Source organism: Camelus ferus, unplaced genomic scaffold (genome assembly GCF_009834535.1).
Source record: "Camelus ferus isolate YT-003-E unplaced genomic scaffold, BCGSAC_Cfer_1.0 contig298, whole genome shotgun sequence".
Classification (NCBI taxonomy): Eukaryota; Metazoa; Chordata; class Mammalia; order Artiodactyla; family Camelidae; genus Camelus; species Camelus ferus.
Window position 1 is genome coordinate 1,170,151 of NW_022588414.1, and position 23,770 is coordinate 1,193,920.

Below are 23,770 nucleotides of genomic sequence, written 5' to 3' on the forward strand. Positions count from 1 at the left end.
TTAAATTCCTGATTGGATAATTCTGACATCCCTGCCATGTCTGATTCTGATGATGGCTCTATTTCTTCAAATTGTGTTTCAAGCTTTTTGGTATATGTTGTAATTATTTTCTTGATAGCTGAACATAATGTATTGGGTAAAAAGGACTGCTATAAATAGGCCTTTAGTAATATGGTAGTGAGGTGGGGCACTGCGGTGTGGAAAGAACGTTCTATGGTCCAATAATTAGGTCCCAAGGCTTTCAGTGAGCCTTTGCCTCTGGGCTATGAATTTCACAACTGTTTCTCAGTTTTTCTGCCCTTCCCCCTTAGATGGGACAGGATGGCTAGAACGTACTGGAGAGGGGTATTTCCCTTCTCCCATGTGCAGAGGTAGACCTGGTTACAGTTAATGTTTCCCTTCCCCAGATCAGTTAGGCTCTGATAGTATCCCAGGTTAGGCTCTGGTTAACTGGTTCCTCCTAAGAGCAGGCCTTGTGAAAAACAGAGTGCTCTGGCATATTTCAGAATGTTTCCTTTCCTCTCCCCTTGCTAGGAGCCCATGGGGATTTTTTTCTGTGATACTTACTGTGGGAATCCGGTCGAGCTCCCGGAGGTAAATCTCACAGTATTGTGGGGCCCCCTGTGACTGGGTCCCCCTGGAGTTTTTAGCTCTCAGCATTGTCCACACCAAGCCTCTCAAAATTCATCAATTACAGTTCAGGTTTTTTTACCCTAGCACTGATTCCCGTGGCATTTTCTGCTTGTTGAGTCTCTGTTCTTCTTAAGCGTGACTCCATGTATTTGCCTGTGTTTCCAGTCTTGGGGGCAGCACTTTGCCCTGTGTCCTCCTGTCTCATATGAATGCAAGACAAGTTGTTGATTTTTCTATCTGTTTGGCTTTTTATTTATTAGGACAGAGTGGTGGTTTCTAAGTTCCTAACACGTAGAACCAGAAATCTCAATTTTGAGCAATTTTATTTTAATCTAATTTCAGTAAATCTTAAGTTAATGATTCTGGTCTTCATGCATTTCTTACCTCACGAATCTCATCCTCATCCCCCTTTCTCCCAGCCTTGCATTATTTCTTCCACTCATCCTATAGTTCTTCAGTTAAATATGACTTCTTCCAGGAAGCTTTTCCTGACCCTCTAAAATAACTAAGCCCCCAAACTGCATATCCCTTCAGCACTCTGTACTTCCCATATCATAACATTATTTCCACTTTGTAGAACTAGTCTGTCTGTGATAGACTCTCAGTTTCTGGTGCACTGCTGCCAGCCCAGTCCAGCCCAGTGTTTGATACCTAGTAGGGTCTGTATTGTTCTTGTTGACTGTATAAATAAGAAGAGCAGTCATAATTTCAGGTATATTATACACTACTTGCTTTTGCTTAATATTAGTGGTAGTACTGAACAGAGCAAAGTTTTAAGGGATGTGGGTTTTCTGAACTGTTTTAAATGTCAGTCATTAGAACTAAGAAGTACATTAACTATTATACTTTTGATCCAGTACATTAATATATATATCTGCATGGGTGTGTTTGCTTTTTCAGGATGCGGAAGAATACACAGATTTGCCAGTAAGACACAATGAAGATCATATGAACAGCGAACTGGCGAAATGTCTTCCCTTTGAATCAAATCCTCATTCATTTGACAGCCCTCACACCAAAGCACATCTCCTACTGCAGGCACATCTCAGCAGAGCCATGCTGCCCTGCCCAGATTATGACACTGATACCAAAACAGTGTTGGACCAAGCTCTCAGAGTATGTCAGGTATGAAATCATTTTTTGTTTGTTTGTTCTTAATTCAGGTTCTGGAGGTTGAACGTAGGACATCATGTATGCTAAGCATGTTCTCTACCACTGAGCCAAAGCCCTGCCCCCAAAAATCATTTCTGATGACCTACATTTTCTCCTATTATTTCTGGGTTTTTTTCCCCTGTTTTAGAATAAAATATACTTGCATGTAAACATTTTTATTGTAGCATTGTTGAGAAAACTCAGTGTATCAAATCGAGAATTTTCAAAGGAAAAGCAAATATAAATAATGCGATAAGATGACAACTTCAGTCATCCATTCCATCAAAATTTATTGAAGGTAAACCAAGTGCCAACTGCTCTTCTAGATCCTGAGCATACAGACAGAAGAGAACCTACTGTGATAGGCTTCACTCAAGATGGAGAAGGCAGGCAATTAAAAATATGTCAAGTTGTGGTCACTGCTGTTTTAAAGTAATAACAAATTATAATAAAGGAAATATGGAGAAAGATGGAGGATACTGTTTTGTATTATTTTTTAATGTGATATTGAGGAACTACCTTGCTTATAAGGTGAGGGGGTGAGCCATAGGGTTATCTGAAGAAATGTATTCTAAATATTAAGAAGAGCAGTGTCAGGACTCATCAGGAACTTACTTGGTATATTCCAGAAATATCTAGAAGGTCATTTTTAAAAAAAGATGAAAAGCAGTGGCTATAAATGAGGTTAGAGAGGGTAGGAGTGCGATTATAGAGAAAAAGTGTTCAGGTCATGTAGGGAGTTTGTAAACCATGGTCAGGATTTTGGATTTTACTCGGAATGAGAGTGAAGTGATAGAACAGTGGTTCACTGATGGTTATGTTGGGTTATGTCTATGACTGTTTACCATATTAATTAAAACAAATTCTCAAACATTTATTATTCATTTAAAAATAGTATTAATAAACCCATTATATATTAATATAAATAATTATTTTCATGAAAAATAACTACTTCCCAGAACAGTGAAAATTAGTGAAAAGTATATCAATGTTTTACATTTTTGCAGATATCTTTAATATCTAGTTTAATAGAAGTCAGCTAAATTTATTTGTCTCCTTTTGCAATCAGTCTGTTACACTATGATGTTTTAGTTGAAGTATGTGAAGGAAATCCAGCCTCACAGAGTTGTGTAGTCTGAAGAAGGGAGAGTATTTTTATAGCCTTTTTAGAAAATTGTAGATATTCTTTGATCCTGTGCAAAACCTTGGCATTTGATGTTCCTTAGTCAGTTGCAATGAGGACTGAAACTATATCAATGAATTGTATACCTTGAGTGCTCTGAAGCTAGGCGAGAAATGGTGGTGGCTGGACCAGTTTGGTATGGGTGAGGTTGGTGAGAATTGGTTGGATCCTATATATATATATATATATATATATATATATAATATATATACTTTTTAAGGAGAACTAACAGAATCTGCTAATGGATTGGACAGGGGGTTTTACAGAAAGTAAGGTGCCAAAGATGATTCCAAAGCTTTTCTCCAGAGCAACTGGAAGGCTGGAGCTGCCATTTACTGGGAGATGACTATGAGAGGAGCAGGGTGGAAGAAGCACCTATGGAATGAGATTATAAGAGCTTTTAATTTTTTACATTATGCCTTTTTAGACATCTCTATAATAAAAAATAATTTTTAAGATTTTCAAAGGACTTAGGTATTTTTGAAGGTAGAGTGACTGAGTCTGTGAAGATGTGTGTGCAGGCACTTGCAAAATTAAAGCCTTAGAAATAACCCAAGCATCTTTTAGGTTATAGAACACTACAAAATATTATAATCCCACTTACGAATTCTACATCTGTGTAAAAATATATAGAGAGAGAATCAAAATATTAACAGTTGCCATCTCTGTGTAGCAGGATTTGGGGTGATTTTTAATTTCTTCATAAAGAAATTTGTTTTTATTATTTTATTCTTCTAACAATTTTAATATCGGGGGAAAAACCCTTAATTTTATTGGTTAAAAGAAGAGGGATGTTTCATGTACCCATAAATTATCAGGAATTAGAAGGGAAATAAGGCTTAAAAACAGGTAAATTTTGTACACCCTTGTTGTAACTAACATATGGTTTATCTCTCTAGGAAGATGGTTTGCCACTCTTGATTAGTCACACTTTATAAACAAAGGTTAAAGTTCCTAAAGTTGTAGCTGTGGCCCTGGATACTCATTTGTGTTTCCTGTGGCTGTTTTTTTCCCCTCAGATACTGACCTGTTAATGAACTCAGGGGTCAGGAAAGGTTGGAAGGAAATTGCAGGAGGAATTAAGTTTTTATACTAAGAGATATACTTACAGATATACATATACAAAAGTTATAATGTATATGAACTCATTCATACTTTTTTCACCATTCAGTCAATTATGATTCAAAGGCTATATAATAATGGAAATTAGTGATTTCCCAAGGAGTCTATTTCTAAATTTGCTATAAGGGAAAAGGATTCAGTCAAGTACTTTTAGCCTCTCTTAAATATTCTTATATCCAGTTTCTTGGGATGATGTTTATATTTCTGGAATACTTTTTGCTCCTTCTAAATAACATCCAGAGAAAAATAGTTTTCTCTTTAATTATCAAAGTAATATACTTCATTATAGAAAATTTAGAAAAACAACATAGTAAAATTTAAGTCATTCATAGTAATTATATCCCCCCCCCATAAATATGAGGCTCTTTTGTTTTTGTTAATAAATTAAAATTTTTAATTCAAATGTTTTTAAATTTTTTCATTTTGAAGTAATTCGGACTTACAAAAAGTTTGTAAAAATAGTACAATGAAATTTTCAAGTGTCTTTAACTCAGCTTCCCCTAATGTTAACATCTTGCCTCAGTACCAGTCCAATCTATTAACTGGTCTACAGACCCCATTCCAGTTTTGACCATTTGGATTTTATCCCACTAATGCCCTTTCTCTGGACCAGGCTTCAGTCCAGGATCCCACATGGCATTTAGTTGTCACGTCTCCTTCGTCTCCTTGACTTTCAGGACGTTGGCACTTGTGAAGAGTATTGGCCCGGTGGCCTATAGAGCTATCCCTCAGTTTGGGTTTGCTTGATATTTCCTCATAGTTACATTGAAGTTATTTATTACTGGCAGTCCCACAGAAGTGATGTTTTCCCCTCTCGGTGTGTCGTAGCAGGAGGCCTGTGACATGGATGTGTTAAACCAGCGGTGTTAACTCTGTTGCTTGGAGGTGGTGTCTGCCAGCCTTCTCCACTGTAAAGTTCCTTGTTTTCCTTTTGTAATTAACATGTTGTGGCCAGATACTTTGAGGCTATGCGGTTATCCTGTTTCTCATCATATTTTCCTACATTATTTTCATCATCCATTGGTGATTTTGTCTTGAAACAAACTTCTATTTCCATCATTCTCAGAACTCTACTGTAAGGAAGAACTTTCCCTTCTCCTCCATTTGTTTACTTTATTCACTTATTTGTTTGTTCTTATAAATATAGTCTTATGAGGGTTTATTTCTTCTTAGAGAATGATTTGAGAAACTAAAATCTGAGACTTGTTGACTGTCGCTGTCTGGGTGTCTTTGCCTCTAGGCCTTGTCAGTGGCCAAAGCTAGGAAATATTAGTATGTACACACAGAGATCAGTATCTATTTGTGTATCTATTTATCTGTGTATGTATGTGTACGTGTGTGTGTGTGTGTGTGTGTTTGGATATGAAAAACATTTACATTCATAAAACCATGACTTTATTCTAAAACTTCCAATTCCAGTTTAACACCAATGGTTCATTTTAGTCTTCCCCCCTTTTTAAATGATAACTCTTTTCTCCACTTGTGAGAAACTTGGCTCTCATTAATCAAAATATGTTAACTTAATTCCTCCATCCTAGCATATTCCTGATGTAGTTTTAGAATTACTAACCCTTGGTCTTGCAAAAAAAAAAAATAGTAAGTTTACTAACTGGAGTACAGTAATTATGTATAAGTTCTTTTTTGTCTTTGGAGGCTCAGGGTCTCCTTTTCTTTGTGCATTTACATGCATACACACTTGCTCTCTTGCTTTCTTCTTTTGCAGATTTTTATCATACTTTACCTTCCTTAACTTAGTAATTTATAACGTTAAATATTCTTCTCAAGCATAATTTCTTTTTTTTTTTTAATGGAAGTACTGGGAATTAAACCCAGGACCTCGTACATGCTAAACATGCGCTCTGCCCACCTCCCCTCAAGCATAATTTCTAATGGCTGCACTTTATTTCTTTACAAGAAGGTCCTAGCTTTACTTAATTAGTTCCCTGTCGTCAGACATTGTGTGTGCAATTTTCCTTTATTATAAATTATAAGTATTAGTTATGCTTGTAAATACGGATTTGGCTTTTCAGAAGCCACCTGGAAAGAAACTTAGTTGTAAAGAGTTGGGAACCAGCTTCATATCCTAAATCCTCTCATTCTTGCAGTTTCTTTGTAAGATTGTGATAAAAGTAAACAATTTGCCAGGAAGAGGAAAGAATTAACTTTTTATTCCCTTTAATGTATAGAAATACACCTTTTACATGAGTTATCATTTAGATTATGAAAACTCTGTCGTTTTGACTATCCATGTCCTGGGGACACTTTCACAAAAGAAAAGCATAGTTGTAGTAGTAGTATTCACTCTGGCGTCAAGTCAGACTGCACAACACAGCCTGCCTTCACTTCTTGTACCATGTGAAATTATGGATCAAGGTCATTTGTGTCATTTTTTGGTTTCCGTTGTTTTTGTCATGGTTCCTTTTAATATTTTACTGCTACGAGTATTTCCACTTCCATCTCACCTAACAAAAATAAGAGTAAAAATTTCTGTACATATCTCAGGGTTTTTTTTAACCTGCTTAAAATGTTCTAATTTATAAGTCGGGCAATTATGGAATCGATTAGTCTTTCCTTTAGTCTTTGAGATCCTCTAGATTATGTTAACTCTAAAGTTTATTTGTAAAATGTAGTAAATGACGCAACATACTTTGTGTGCCAGGTATACCCAAGAAAAACCTTATAGTAACTTTTATGGGAAAATTACAAATAAGAAGTATCAAAAATTAAAGGGACTTGCCTAAATTTTTCAAATTTGATAATAAAGCCTGAACTGATAAAAAGCATATGATGTTTTGATTAGCTGTCTGCCTGACACTGTTTTTTTATCAAGAGAAAAAGAAGCTGATATTCAGAGAAGTTAGATAACTTTGTTAAAAAGTGATTTGTTGAGACAGCCCATGCTGAAACCCAGTGGAGATACCAGGACTTTAAATCCTACTCTGATAGCTCTGATCTTTTCGAAGTGCCGTAAGTCTTTATGTTAAAATTTTCTTCACTTAAATGACAAATAATTAAATACAATACTAAGCTAAACAGTATAAGAGCACAGGTTTATATCTTACCCACTCCCACTATGTTCTATATGATATTTATAGCAAAACTTCCCAGTAATTGGATGTTTTCAGGTGTTTGATGAAAAAAGGGAATCCATGGCTGCAGGAGCTGACAGTGAGCTGAGGACCAGAGGCTGCGTCATTGAAAGTGTAGCTGTGCTGTCAGTTTGCTGCGTTAGTTTGGGAAAGTTGCTTTCAGATAGAGTAGAGACCATATTTACCCTTCAGCTAATGCTATCTACCCTGCAGGCTGAGTTTAATACATCAAAACATTTATGTGCATTTTAAGATTTATTTTAAAGGACTTTAGCAGCAATACCCTTAAAGACTACAAGATATATCTCCTGAAAGAGGAACACACACACACACACACACACACACACACACACACACACACACACGTGACAGTGTAGATTGATTAGAAAGATCTCTGGAAAACTATGCTTCCAAATTTAAATTAGAATTAATTATGTTAAATACAAAACTTTACCAGAATATTTCGAGAATGGCATATCATCCCTGCACCCCACACCTAAAAATTGCTATTTAAGGGTGGTCCCTGAGGCAGGCCATCATTAACAGTGGTTCTGGTGAATATTTATCGAGGCTTTGCTTTGTACCAGGCTCTGTTCCACTTGCTTTGTGCTGCACGGACGCATCTGTTGTAACCGTCCAGTGAAGTAGTACAATTATCAGCCTCACTTTACAGATGAAGCCTAAGTAACTTGCCCCCAAGGTCATATCAGAAAGAAAAGCAGTTTTGAGCATAGGCTGAATATACAATAAAAGTGTATCTAACTGGGTTCCCTTTGTCCTACAAAGATGGATCTAAGAATTGTCCTCATGATCTGGTCAGAATTTATTTTAAATATGAGAACTTCACAGGAATTTCTACTTTTTTTAGACCAAGAATTCCCATTAGAACATGAAAAATATTTTTTAATTAACCCCTCCTTTTCAGTATATACTCAAGTCACCTCCTTTTAATTACTCTAGTTCCCTTTCAACAGTCTGCCTATAATTACTTTAACCAGTTTCTAAGAGGGACTTGTTAATATGATTGATATTTGTAATTGCCTTATTATATCACTTTACAGTGTCCAGTTAATGTGCTGTTTGCCAGCTGATATGTTTTTTGATATCAAATGCTTATGATCCTTCTCAAGGTTTTTATATTATGCTAGATAAACTGATGAATTAGCCATTTAATTCTTCACATTCTCTCCTAAAGCTGCAATAATTGGAAATAATGGGGGAAAGATCAGATTGCTGATAGAACCACAAGAGAAAAGAGGAATGCCATACCTTTATAGTAAATAGTAATGCACACTACAGGAACTGTGGTTAGCTTTACTGTTAACACACATACGCACATTTCATGTTCCTCTTTCGTCCTTCAAGGTTTGCCTTCTCAGCTGAGGTTAGCTCCTTGGCCTTTTTTACTGGCTAATCACCACCGCCACTAATGGAGCTCCCCTGGAGGCAGCTTTTGTCCATCTTTTTGAAAAACTTCACATTTCTAGTAGCAATAGGCAGTCTCAGAGATTCCTTGTCCCAAGATACAGAACTGACAACTCCCCCAAAAGATAACAGGTATCTCCTCTTTACTATTGAGGGAGAGCATAAAGCTGTTTAGTGCGCATACCAAGGCGTGTGTTTACATAGATTGAATTCATGTTCCATTGCACTAACACTGCAGTTGGTCGAAGGTAAACCAGGAGACCAGCTTTGAAAATAATCTAGGTGATCTAGTGCCTGAAAGGAAGACCTTTAAGGAGCTATTTTCTGATGGGTAAGTTTCCATTGTTTTGTAAATTCTTGCATCCAACTTTAATATAGGAGCTGTCATTTTACATCATTTTCTTTAATATTCAAGTCCTTTTGAACAGCCAAGTTTCTAGCCTTTCTTCTCTTTCACACAAATACTATGTGTGATACTATAGCTCATATACCACTCAAATTTATGTTATCATGTTCTAATAGGATTTACCAATTGTCACAAAAGGTGCTAGTCAAAAAATAACTTTAATAAGCTGTATACATAGAGAAAGGGGAGGAAATGTATGAGTTGATCTATTTTTCTCCATTCAGAAAACCTTCTTAAATTTGCAAAAACAAATCCCTAAAAGTTTACTAGCAGGGTTGTTGTTTAGCCCAAACTTCAAAATAATAATTTGACCTCTTTATCTCTGTAACAGTTTCTGATAAACTTAAAGTATATTACATTTCAAATAACTGGTATATTTTTTCTATAATCCACAGCTATTCTGAATACACAGTGCTTCTTCAATCTATTTTTCAATATGGAATATTCAGTCTATTTTAAATATTTAAATAAGTATTTGATCTATTTTAAATATTTAGATAAAAATATTTTAATTGATAAACTTAAAATGAATGTATGCATATATTATGGTCTGAGAATAGGAAAGAATAGAATACAGGATGCAAAAGAAGATACAAGGATAATGAATATTTTTTGTTGACCTAATTATTTTCACTGAGAGATCCTATGACTATAGCTGGACCTATATTTCCATTAAGAAGTGATTCTAATTTGCAGTAGATTAAAAAGTGTAGAAATACTTGATGATACCAGGAGACAGAACTGCCGTGGAGCAAGGCTAATGTGATCTTTGAGGAGTCTTTACCTATGGATGCACTAAGCACAGGCTCAGTGGGCTATAAATGTCCTGAAAAACATCAGTGTCAATTAAATCAACACATTTTAGAGTCATAGAATCAAATACAGTTAGCAGTGAAAATAGTCCAGGTTATTACCTAGCTTAACAGAAGAAGTACTTGGTCAAATCCTTAATCCAGTACTTGTAAGAAATGTTTTGATATAGCAAGTGGTAGATAGTCTTCCATATAGTCTTATTAGAATTCTTTCACATTTTTAAATGCTTGTGATTAGATCAAATGAAAAGATTATCTTTAAGTGGACAGTACAGCCAATAGGATTCAGAAAGCTTTCTCAAATCATTTTGAGAAAAAGATAGATAGATGGTAAGTAAATAATTTTTAGACTTCCAAAACTGGGTTATACATATTCAGAATCTATAATTTAAAGAGTTAATTTCTGCAACTCAAGTCCTTAAAGGATCCTTAGATGAAAACTATACTGTTAAGTTTTAAATATACCTGTTTTATGGGTATGTTTCAAGGAATATTAATACTAGGAGCGTAACTTTGGAGGATTTCACATCACCCAAAACATGCTGGAACTTTATCAATAACTATTTATAATGTCACTGACTGTTAAGGTGACTTGGGCATAATTCTTGGCACAAAATAGATCTCAATATATCATGGGTGAATGGAATGGTAAATATTTCACTTTTTCCTTTCTAGTTATTTCTTAGGAGAGGACTGAAAAGGGAGATTTACTGTGTGTGGATTCTCACAGTATTTTTAGAATTATCTGCCAAGTCCAAAGTGTCTACCAACAAGTGTAGTCTGTTTGTTGTAAACATTCATGTGACCTTATCAAATTCATAGAGACGGGGAAGTCTAATTCAGGCTGCTTTCTTGGCAAGACTGCCAGGAGCTCCTGTCTTGTCATAGAAGCCTGATGAGGTTTTATTAATGGATGACTATTTCAAAACAAATAATTCTAGATGGACTTAATCCTGGGTGATTATTGTTCCAAATGCAAAAGTCCACACTATGGTGCAGAATCATCATTCAGTTAGTTGCTTATTTTATCCTGTATCAAAGTTACACTTTATTTCCACAGCAGAACACCCACAACATCACCTAAAACAAAGCACTGTTCCCCACTACAGAAGCGGTACAGAGCTAATGCATTTAGCATCTCCAAAACTAACACAAATCTGTGGATTTTGAGGTGTAAAACACCTTTACTTACTCTTGTGGATTTAAAGGCAATCTCCCTTCAAGGACTATAATATAATTTGGAAGGCTACTCCCCCCTGGGTGACTACCTGGAAGCTTTTGTATGACAATTTGGTGATGGTTTGTTGATGATATGATGCTATTATGAAGGGTCCTTCTACCCCCAGCTCCCCTCCTCATCCCGCATAACAACCCTTTTCCCGGTTGGGGCTGGAGGAAATGAGTAATGCTTAACCCATTTGTGTGATCAATTCACTTAAGCAGCTACTGTGAAATGTTAATCACAACTTTAATTTGTACTGCATTAGCATTTTGATTAACTTGTAGGCTTGCTAGCACACTTGAAGCACTTTTACCCATAGTTACAGCTCGGAAATGACTTTTTGATTAATTAAGTTTGTTAGACAGCAGCTGAGCTTCCTGAATGCTAACCTTCTGGGGGTAAAAGTTCAGGAGAAAGTTACAGTGAACAACTGTTGCTATTGAAAAAGATTCTTGTAAATCTACTTATAGCATTTTAATTATTGACAAAATATTGTATCATTACTTACAACTGACCTGAACCTTTAAAGGAGTGTGCCTTTCTGTCAAGAAAGCTTTTATTAGGTTTTCCCATCATTGTAAAACGTCTGGGAGCTCTTGAACTAAATAGTGTGTTTTCTAGCAGATGTCTTAACAACTAATGTTTTAACAAGCTGCCTAGGATGAATTTCCACAGTATTTTTTTAATAAACTTGGTATTTTAGCTTCAGACTTAAAGAAAAGTTACAAAGATTGTACAGAGAGTTCCTGTATATCTCACACCCAGTTTTCCTCTGCTATTAACATCTTACATTAATATGGTACATTTGTCACAACTGATGAACCTATATTGATATATTATTGTTAACTGAAGTCCATGCTTTAAATAAATTAGAGAATTCCAAATGAATTCTTTAGTTTACTTACTGTCCTTTTTCTATTCCCAGATTGCATTCAGGACACCACATTACGTTTAACTTTCATGTCCCCTTAGATACCTCTTGGCTGTGAGTTTCTCAGACTTTCATTGTTTTTTCATGATCTTTCCATAGGATTTTGCTTTCTCAGTCTGGACGAAATAAAATGTTCTCTTCAGCTCTGACAGTGTATTATGTTTATGTCATTTAATTAGAACAGACGTAGCAACATTATCCAGCCATTTCAGCCTTTGTCATGATCTTATTTTCATCTGCACTATCACTAGATACATTAGGATGACTATCAGGAGAGGTAAGGAAGAGGAGAAAGGATAAAGGGAGGAAGAGAGAATGCAAGTCGTCAGAATGCTGAGAGAGGGTAGAGGCTGGACATCACCTGTTCCACTCCATATGCACACCCACAGCTGCAGCTGGAAGACACCGAGGACGAAATTCGCACTTTGTAAACTGAAGTTTAGAAAGTTTTTAATAATGGATCTTAGCGCTACCTCTTACTATTAGCCTGTTAACATACCTCTTGATGTACATTAAATGATAGTTTTTCCTTTAGTGACCTAAGTCAGTGATTCTGCTTCCTTGCAATGAAGTTGATTTAATTCAGTCACAGTACTCAAAGTTCTAATTTTACTCTTGGGTTATTTAAAGCCAGAATTCAATTGTGTTTCAAAAGCTAGTTGATGCCTGCCTATCAAATATTAAGGTGTAGTTATAACCAAATGATACATTATGATCTTGAAATTTTAGGTTTTCAAAAATTCTGTTGACGAATTTGCTCAGAGACAGTAATCAATTTAATGCATAATAATTTTGTCTGGTGCTTTTATTTTTCTGTTATGTAGGGGGGAAAAGGACAGATATAAACCACTTTAAATCCTTCTTGTTACAAGACAGGGTATATGTAACTCATTCAGAGGTTGTGGAATATAGTGTAATGAGCACAGATATGAAATTAGAAAACCAAAATCAACTCTTAACTTCATCACTTTTCACCAGTGTGATTACACAATCACTGGACTTACATGACCTTTAGTTTTTCCATCTGTGAAAAGGAGACAGTACTAATGTTTACCTCCTACTTGGTATTGTTAAGGGTTAAATGAGAGCGATACAAAAATGTTTGTCATCTATTACTGCTGTCCAGATGTTTTCATCATACCATTTATGCATACTGTCTACAGTTTGACCTCACATAATTCACTGTTTGCTGCTTTTCACAATAATCGAATGAAATGTACTTTATTTGATACAAAATACAGAGAATATACAAATACAAAATACACCTCCCCATTTCTTCTTCCCTTTGAAACTCCTGAGCTGGCTAATTCTTCTTGTTTCTCCAATAAAAGTCTGCCTCCTCAGATCTCTCCAACCGTGTCTTCTCAGATTCCTGCTTCTTTTATCCGTTTATGTTCTTTCAGTGTCAGATTTCTTTTTCAATCATGTTCCAAAGTCTCTATCTCTTTCCCCGCTTTCTTCAAACACCAGTTCAGAGTGTTCATCTCCATTCCATCTCCTACAGTCACCACAGTGGCTTTAGCTGATGACCTTTCAACACTCTAGTCACATGCACTCCAGACTCCTCTGCTCTAATGATTACTATATCCAGACCACCCCGTGATATCACCCTGTGACCCTCCTCTCTGACCACAGCTTCTCTACCCATCAGCTTGACTGAACATTTCTGTTACTCATTACACCTGGCATCTCTCCTCCCTCCCTCATCCCTCAGTCCAGTCTCCAGTCCCCTGTGGCTTCAGGTGCCACTCAAACAGCACTGGCCCTAGAGCTGTCCCTTTCAGCAGTGATGTCACCAGTAACGAACATCTCAACCTCTGAATTCTCTGCTTTCACAGCCAAATTAATCATACTCATTGTTGCCGGAAACAAGCACAAAACGTTGGTAATTATTTCTACAATTTCTAATTGTTCCTAATAATTTGTATAATTATTGCTTCAAAGTCATGCTGTTGAAACACACCATGGCTCTAGTTTTTATTCACATTATTCATTACCCCTGGTACTTACTCCAAACCTTCTCATGCTCCTTTACATTTATGGTACTTTCTCCCAGCAAGAGGCATCACCTCCAGTTTACAGAGGTGATTGAGGCCCTGCAATATGAATGCTATCCATTTCCATTCTCTTCCTTCAGAGCTTCCCTCTCTCCAGTGACTGTGTGTGAGGTCTTCAGGGACCGGCTGAAGCCCCTCTTCTCTGTGAGGCCTTGCATTCTGGCAGCGGAAAACTTATCTTCTTCTGATTCCAAGAGGGTCTTTTCTCTCTGCACCTTATTCTGTGCTGCCTTCTTTTTTGACTGGGGTTTTTCTGCTCCTAACTTAAAGGGTATTAATTACAGTCCACCTGGAAAGATAGAAAGCGAACTTTATAAAAACAAAAAACAGTATAGGATGAGTGTGTTGGCATTTTATTGATGAAAGGTCAAAGCTTACAGAAGATAGACACAAACCTAATCCAACTGCTTTGTTTTCCAGATTTTTTAGATGAGAAACAAATACCAGTGGCTAAGTCATTTGCCTAAGGTCTTACACTTAATTTAAAGGCCCTCTGAGGCCAAGTCTCTTTCTAGTATACCACACCATCTTCAGACCGGTTTCAAGTGTTCATGATTTATGCATCTGTTTGTATCTCATCCAGACTTATTATTTGCTTTAAACATTGTCTTGTCAGGAAATCTTCTCAAAGTCTCATTTTTTTCTAGTAGCACATTCATCAAAGAATCTTCTGTTCTAATCCAGGAGCCCACTGGAACTTCACACACTTCCCTCTCATCCTGAACTTTACAGGCAGTATCCTATACTGGTTAAAAGCAAGCACTTTGGAGTCAAGCTCCCCAGAATCTGAATCCCAGTCATACCCATTTACCAGAGCTGTGTATCTTTCAGTATATTTCTTTCCCTCTCTGAGCCACAATGTCTTCATCTGTAAAATGGGTTTTAATTCAGTAACTTTCATCAAATGGCTATCAGAGTATTTGACAAATAGTACACGCTTAACAAATGGCCCTGCAGTCACAATTATTTCGGTAGTGCCCTTGACAGTTCCTTTCCTGCCTTTCTTGATCTTATCTTCAGGTAACTGCCACTGTGCTGTCCTCACCTCTGCTCCAAAGATGCTCATTTGAACTATTTTGGCTGCCCACTCTGTGCCCAGGATTTCTGAGTCCACATCCCTAGCCCTTACTCTCCAGAGCTCATTTTCACCTGGGCTCCTCACCTGGCTTCATGGTGGCACCTCGGTTAAAATATGTTCAAAACCAAACTTATCGCCTATTCTCCTGTAAGTCAGTGACAACCCCACCATTTATGTTAATTATGATACAGCTTTAATTGTAGTGTAATTTTATAAATGAATGCAGTACTGGGAATCGTATTTCCACTCTGTCACAGCTGCAAATAACAAAAAATTTGGAGTCAACAATCAATTGAAATTGATTCTACCTTGGTAGGAGACAAGAGAGTCTCATGCATGCAGTCAGTCCCCACCCATGTTGCCCCTAGACTTAGCATCATCCTAGCTTTGCCTGATAGGTAGATGATGGATAAGAGGTAAAGGGAAATTCAACATTTGCATAATGTTAATATTAAGCTGGGGAAGAGTTTTTTCTCCTCAGTGTACTGAAACAATCTTCTGTTGCTGAATATTAGATCTCTGTCAGGGACTTGAGGTGACATGGGGAACTGAGCCATGATCACTAGCTGTTACCAAAGCCAGCCCCACTCTAGGGAGGATCACACACTTATTAGTTCTTTTTTTTTAATACTATTTTTAAAGATTACAGTCCACTTACAGTTATTACAAAATACTGGCTATACTCCTCATGTTGTACAGTACATCCTTATAGCCTATCTTACACCCAGCAGTTTGTACCTTCCACTCCCCACCCCAATGTTGTCCCTCTGCCCACCACTGTAACCACTATTTTGTTCTCTATATCTGTGAGTCTGCTTCTTTTTTGTTACATTCACTAGTTTGTTGTATTTTTTAGATTCCACATAAGTGACAAGTGATATCATACAGTATCTGTCTTTCTCTGTCTGACCTATTTCACTTAGCCTAACCTAATGCCCTCCAAGTCCATCCATGTTGCTGCAAATGGCAAAATTTCATTCTGTTTTTATAGCTGTGTAGTATTCTGTTGCGCGCGTGTGTGTGTGTGTGTGTGTGTGTGTGTGTGTATAAAATATCTTCTTGATCTATTCATCTGCTGATGGACACTTAGGTTGCTTCCATGTCTTGGCGATTGTAAATAATGCTGCTATGAACATTAGGGTGCATGTACCTTTACAAATCAGTGGGGTTTTTTTTTTCATATATATACCCAGGAGTGGAATTGCTGGGTCATATGGTAGTTCTATTTTTCGTTTTTTGAGAAACCTCCATAATGTTTTCCACAGTGTCTGCACCAACATACATTCTTACAAACTGTGTACCAAGGGTTCCCTCTTCTCCACATCCTTGCCAATACTTGTTGTTTGTGTTCATTTTGATGGCAGCCATTCTGACAGGTGTAAGGTGAGATCTCATTGTGGTTCTGATTTGCATTTCCCTGATTATCAGTGTTGAGCATCTTCTCATGTGCCTGTTGGCCATCTGCATTTCCTCTTTGGAAACATGTCTATTCAGTTCTTCTGCCCATTTTTGAATTGGGCTGTTTTTCTTGATGTTCAGTTATATGAGCTGTTTATATATGTTGGATGTTAATCCCTTATTGGTTATATCATTTCCAAATATCTTCTCCCATTCAGTGATCTGTCTTTTTGTCTTGTCTATGGTTTTCTTTGCTGTGCAAAAGCTTTTAAGTTTAATTAGCTTTTTTTTTTTTTAATTTTGCTTTTATATCCTGTAGGTGACAGATTCCAAAAAATATCACTGCAGTTTATGTCAGAGTATTCTGCCTGTGTTTTCCTCTATGAGTTTTATAGTATGTGGTCTTACATTTAGGTCTTTAATCCATTTTGCGTTTATTTTTGTATATGGTGTTAGAGAATTTCATTCTTTTACACGTAGCTGTCCAGTTTTCCCAGCACCACTTATTGAAGAGACTGTCTTTTCCGCATAGTATATTTTTGCCTCCTTTGTCATAGATTAATGACCATAAGTGGGTGGGTTTATTCTGGGCTCTCTATCCTGTTCCATTGATCTGTGCATCTGTTTTTGTGTCCGTATCACACTGTCCCACCCACTAGTTCTTATCTACCAGGAAGACTGCTGTAAAAGATAGTGAGACGCAGGAAGTTCATCCTAGGCTCAGCCATGCAGAGGTGTGTCAGCAACCTACAACCCTCAGAGCCATCCCTTAGCCTTAGCCCCTTCAGGTACGTACCTGAGCAGTAACGTGGACTTGGCCACTCAAACTGAGAACCAAGCCCATAGCCTCCAGTTTAGCGTGAGCTGCAGGGTCTGTCATTGGCCTTGTCTGTCCCCTGACTCTCTTGCAGTTGCACAGCTCTCCTGATGAACAGTTCTGCCCATTCCATGCATCCGCTTCCAACCTTGCACAGCCTGCTCCTCGAAGCCCTGTACCACTCAGTGTAGAAATCAACTCCAAAAGGTCTAGAGGAGGTCCCTCTTAGAAAGAATGGGTTGTTTTAGGATGTTTTTTTCATCTCATCATAGAGGAATGTTAAAATAGGTACCCAGTTACTGAGATCTGCTTTGTTCCTAGCAGCATAGTAGGTATCTTACAGAGTACATCATCTCATTTTACCCTCATAGCATCCCTGTCCAGAGGTATAACATCTTCTATCACTGAGAAATCTAGCATCATAGGGTTAAGTGATTTCCTCAAATTTACACATAGTAAGTGGGACAAAATTAGGATTCGAACCTATGTCTGTCTGTCATCAAAGCTTGTAATTTTTTTTCCTACGCTGTACTGCCCTTGGCAGATGTGCAATAACTTAGGCAGAATATTTGTTATGATTATTATTGTTAGATGTTTACCTATATTCTTTCATAAAATGAATATTTCTCGAGTTCTCTGTGCTAGGGCTACAGTTACAAAGACTGTTTCCAGAATCTTGCCATCAAGGAGTGTCTATTGAGTGGGCACATGTATAAACAGACTCACAATAGGACAATGATGGCACGTGTTAAGAGCTGCAGCATAGGAAATAAGTGCCTATAGTCCATCTGGAAGACTCAGGGAGCCTTCACAGGAAAAAGCAGCATTTGTACTAGACTTGAAGGATGAACAGGAATTTCCCAGGTGAAAAAGGTAGAGGGAGCAGTATTTGTAAAAAGAAAACCTGCAGAGAAGTGTTAGCTTTCGTCCTCTACACAGTGTGATGCCACTGAAGAAATTTAAGCAGGGGAATGACACGGTCAGTTTTACCTCTGTAAAAATTTCCTACAGTAACAATAAAAAATATGGATTGAAGAAAAATTAGACGAGACTGAGGATAAAGGGATATTTATAATATTCCAGGTGAGAGTTGGTGAGGGTCTGTGCTGTGGCAGTGACAGGAGAGGCAGAGAAAACAGGACCCACTAGGGAGGGACTGGGCAGAGATATGTGGCAACATTTCATTCAGCACATTTGTCTCGTCAGAACCTTCTGTCATCCCAGATTCTTCATCTCCCATACCTGCCTTTTCTCTAAATTAAAGCGAGATAAGTAACACTTTTCAATTCGTGATACAGCTTTTTCATTTACTTCATGTAAGCAATCACTTTGCATGATTTTTGTACATTTTCACATCTGGATCATACAACGAAAGGTTGGGGGAAAACTCATAAATTTTATGAAATCTTTCAGCTTCATCATGAAAACTTCAAAGTTAAAAACATATGGTCCATCCATCTAGCTCTTCTAGTATGTGAGCTTTTGATCTGGAATTTATTTCAAGTTGTAATGTAAAAATCACAAGTACAGTCACCATAGTTACTCCACATTACAACATCTAACATCGTCATGATACTGCATTCGGTATAAGCATTCATTTCTCTTTTCCTTTTTCTCTTCGCTTCCAGAATTCAAGAGTTGTGACTTGTGAACTAATACTTTTATTTTTGTCTGAGTAGCGTGCGTCATGACCGGCTTGTCTCACATACTTCAAAGGCAAAGTGTTTTAATGAGCTCTGCAGAGAAATAGGAAGGACAGAAGTAGATTTTCCCTAGGTTTATAAACACATACATTTGTGCAGGTATACACATTAATGTGCACACATACACATATGTATACGTGTATCTATTATACCAATACTCAGGCTTTCTGATGACTCATTGGCGCTTAAGAGCCATTTGACCATTCCATCCCAGTAGCCATGATATCCAGAGATGTTGAACCATTTCCCTGCAATGTGTATAAAAAGACCACAGATTGGTTTAGCCAGATGTTTTTCAAACTATTTTACTTTTTGTAAATTAGAGCACCCAGAATAGGAAATTCACAACTTAGAAGGAAAATATGTCTGACTCAAGAGTACTAATTTTACTAATATAATAGACCTTTAAAGACTATTTCTAGAAATGTACTAATAGATTTTGTACAACATTTTATATATACTTTGCTGCCAGTGAGACGGTGAAGTATGACTTTAGGCATTTACTAGGTCCATCTAATTTCTCTTAAACCTTCATCTCTTCATTTCCTAAAACAAGAAAGTGTGCTCCTAAAACTGTATAAAGTAGCTGCCTGAGATCATGATATTAACTTATGTGTCTTTAAGTCAGCATTCACTAGAATCTAATTTAATTGAAATAGCTTTGCCTGTGTAAACCTCTCCTTTGTTTAAATAAGATTTCACTGTTTAGTTTTGCCTTAAGCAAATGCAGCCATTTGTTTGTCCATAAAACATTGGATTAAACGTATAGACTAATCTGAATAGCGTCTCAGCATTTCACATGCACCACAGGTTCTTGCCCCCTTTCGTGTGTGGTGTCTTATTTTCACTGAAAACCCAGGCTCTGCCTTTAGCTTGCTCTTTGGGGAAAATACACTTCTGGCAAGAAGACCTCCTATCACCTTACCATTATTGATTTTAAATTTGGAAAAGACTACCTGAGGTTTACCCTTTAAACGCAACTGCTCGTGCTCTCGAGCCAGTGAATTGTATAGGCACTTGCTCTCCAAGTACACTGAGTTTTTCTCTTCATTACTGGCTGCCAGTATTATCCGGCTATCTTTGCTGACCTGAAAAGGCTAGATATTTGGCACTTTGTAGGACGTGATGTGCAGTACATACTGTGAGAAATCCAGTGTGTTCCCTCCAGTCTAACTGTAGTTGGTTTCTATTTTGATCAATAGTAATTTAGAGGTATGATGCTTGTGGAGGGGGAGTTGTTTGGTTTTTCTTAAGGCTAACATGAGAGCGGGCAAGTGTCATGGTATCCTTGTAACACGTGCCTTTTCCCTGTTCAGGCAATGCTGGATGTGGCTGCACACCAGGGCTGGCTGGTGACTGTCCTGAATATCACCAATCTGGTGCAGATGGTGATCCAGGGTCGGTGGTTGAAAGACTCTTCTCTTCTTACCATACCACACATAGAAAACCACCACCTTCACATTTTCAGGTAATTATTTTCATTTCCAATGTAATTGGGTTTTTTTTTTATTTCAAAATATTACTTCCTTTATATGTGTGGTCACTTGAATTTCATGATGTGCCTAGAATATTGATTCTTTACAGTGAAAATAACCCTGTTTCCCAGAGGGAAATACAGCCTAGTGACCTAATGTTCTCACCTGGAATTTGATCATCAGTCTCAAACTGAACCACAGTTCATTTTAACCTTCTATTAAATTGTTTCCATTTGCAACATGGAATACATTTTCATTTTAACTGTTTATTACTTTACAACATCAGCCTTCACTTTAAAAGATGTTATTAAAGTACTTTGTGATCCAAAGTAAAATAAATTACCAATTTCTGTTATTGCAGAATAGATTTGAGGGATCAGAAATCTATTGTCAAAAGTAAACTGTGCATCTGCAAAATGTCCAAAACTGAGTGTTATATATACCAGAAGCTCAAGATATAACCTGTGCTTAAAAGAAAAGTTTATATTATCATAAAATTGCTCAACTCTTAGGTCCTATGTACATGGCTACAAAGAATAGAACAGTACATATTACAAGCAAGGTTGGCAATGTTTAAATGAAAATGTTTCTTTTACACCAGTTGAGAGATACTCTGCAGCCAGAATGTTGGTTCACAGCCATGCAGATGGGCAAAACATTCTGGTGTGCCTGCCGTCATGCACTGCCTCCCCCTTATCAGCTGGACCAGGAGCATCTGTCCTGGAGGCAGCTCGAGACATACGCCAACCAGAACCTCAGGCACACATGGGGTCTCCTCAGGAAAGTCCCTCAATTTGAGTGACGTATACTGGGTTCCAGGGCAGTTGTTTCCATGGTGCTTGAGTCCCCACCATGGGACATCCCTAGAAACTAAAAGGCACATCCAGAGAGTGAGCCACACCAGCAGCAGGTGGCATAGGGGGAAAGCAGGTACCTCCTATGTCTGCAGCTCAGTGTCAGGAACCCTTCCAACATGGTACTAAAAGTTATGGGAGCTGGGTTTCAGCAGTAGAGGAGACACATAAGGTTACTAACCCAACACAGCACGTGGGTCTGTTATGGAAACTGTTTGGGGCCTAGGAGATTCGCTCTAGTTCTTTGTTGTTACCCAGAAAAGTGCTGTATTCGTCAGTTTCAATAATAGTGTTCATCTTGCTGTATAAACAGGAAATCGGAAGATTTAGGTCAACTCCGTTCCTGTGATCTGGCGCTATTTAAGCTATAAATCTCAAATATTCCCAAAATGTACTTTTAATTGTATGTTCCCAAAAACTTACAATGAAAAATTTATTCAAGTAGTTACATTAGAGAAATTTGCCTGCACCCATTAAAAACATATCAGAGCTCCAGTTCAGTACTTTATCCACATGGAAGCATTAGCACACATTAGTGCCTTCCTATAGGAAGACACCAACTGTCTGTGAACACTCATTATTTTCTGAGCTCACATATGATTTACACATTTTATGTCATGGTAGCAAAACTGCCTAGGATTGGTATCTTAGAAGATGTTGGCTGATTTTGAAACTTAACAATAGTGACCTTTGAAAAGTTATACAGTAACTTTAATTTTAAAAAACTGTTCTAATTATATAAACCATCATTGTCAGAAAATCCCAATGGTGCTATGAAAGAATTAGTGGTTGGTGTTGATATTGTTTCTTAGGAAATGGAGCTCAGGTATAAAGGGCCCACATGCTGGATTCCGTGGCTTCACTGAGTGCCTGCCTGAACTGATCCACGCCTGCGGAGGGAAAGACCACATATTCAGCTCCATGATAGAAAAAGAGCTACCTGCCCCAAAATTGAAGCAGGTAAGTCTATCAGTTCCATGTGTTGACGCTCCCTCACTCTGTCTGGGCAGCTATACCACGAGTTTTCTAACTTAGAGTGTTGGTTTTGGAGTCAGACTCTCCTGGGCTTAAATTCCGTCTGCCATTTACTAACCGTCATTATGAACATGAGAACATTACACCTGTCTCACAAAGTTCTTGGGAAGACTAAGCAGGATGTTATGTAAACTACTTTATATAGTTCCTGATACAGAATAAGAGCTCAATAAATGATATTAAAAATAATGACAGCAAGGGGGTGGATGTAGCTCAGTGGCAGAGCACATGCTTAGCTTGCATGAGGTCTTGGCTTCAATCCCCAGTACTTACATTAAAAAATAAAATAAATAACGACAGTAGCAATAATTAGTAGGAGCGTCTGCATCAATAGAAGTTGCTTCGGTCCCGTGCTGTTACGCCAGCTGAGAAGGGCCTGCTGTGACTTGCCCGTGACTAGGCTGGATGTCTCAGGCGCCCTTCTAATCCCTTCCTCAGGGTGGGTTTTCTTTTTTTACACCCGTGTATATTTTCACACAATTCCCTCAATTACTTTTTTATGCCTCCTCCCCTTTTTTGAATCACTTTATTGTTCCAAAAATACCCCTTCAAATAAACTCCCTATTTATATTTCATATAGCTTGGATATAAGTCTAAATCTACCTTGTGAAAGACAACGTAGTTCTTTGCTCCAAACTATCTTTGCAAAGGCCAAAAATATGAATGAACAATGCCAGAAATATTTGGCGTATATAGACTTCTAAGTCTTAAGCAATTTTACCCTAAACATGTCAAAGTAAATGTTCAGGATTTATAACATAATAAACATATTTACTTGCAAATGCAGGTATTAAAATAAAGAAACTTCTAAACCATGTCATTTTTTTTCCAGTGGAACTTACTTTTGAGCAAGACTTGGAAAATTTTTAACGGGCACTAAAGTCTGATTGTTCAATTTCTGTTGAACCCAGAATTGGCACCAAAAACTGGTTAAATATTCATAATAAGTGCCTACCTTTCTAACTAAATTACCATCAAAATTATGAATAAAAACAATATATTTAAATCAAAACAAGGCTTCTATTAGCAACAACAGATTTCTAATATAATATACAATGATTTCAAGCCAAGTTTTAGATGTGATAAAAAATTAGAACATTGTTATAATTAGTTCAGGGAGAACTCAGAAGTAAACTTACTTAATTTATTTGCATAAATTGCCATTCTGTTATCTTTAAAACCAAATGCAAATTGGCTCGGTCTGATATGATGATGGTTATTTGGCTCAAAAGTGCTTCAATTTGCAGAGCAATCTGGTGTCGGCTCTGCAGTGAGGCGATCCCAGGTAACATACAAATCCTGAATTATTCCAGAAATTAGTATGTTTAAAGCATCAATTTAAGTGCTAATTGCAGTAGTAATGAGAAAAAGCAGTACA

At 37.3% G+C, this 23,770-nt stretch overlaps 1 protein-coding gene across 2 annotated transcripts in view; it reads left to right on the top strand.

The window, feature by feature from the left end:
- Positions 1-23,770, top strand: part of ASCC3 (activating signal cointegrator 1 complex subunit 3) — a 301,506-nt gene that overhangs the window by 272,395 nt on the left and 5,341 nt on the right. For both annotated transcript variants that reach the window (XM_032476216.1, XM_032476217.1), the window contains exons 37-39: positions 1,534-1,758; positions 20,345-20,496; positions 22,170-22,317. In XM_032476216.1, the coding sequence (XP_032332107.1) occupies positions 1,534-1,758; positions 20,345-20,496; positions 22,170-22,317 (525 nt within the window). The remainder of the gene's footprint in view (positions 1-1,533; positions 1,759-20,344; positions 20,497-22,169; positions 22,318-23,770) is intronic.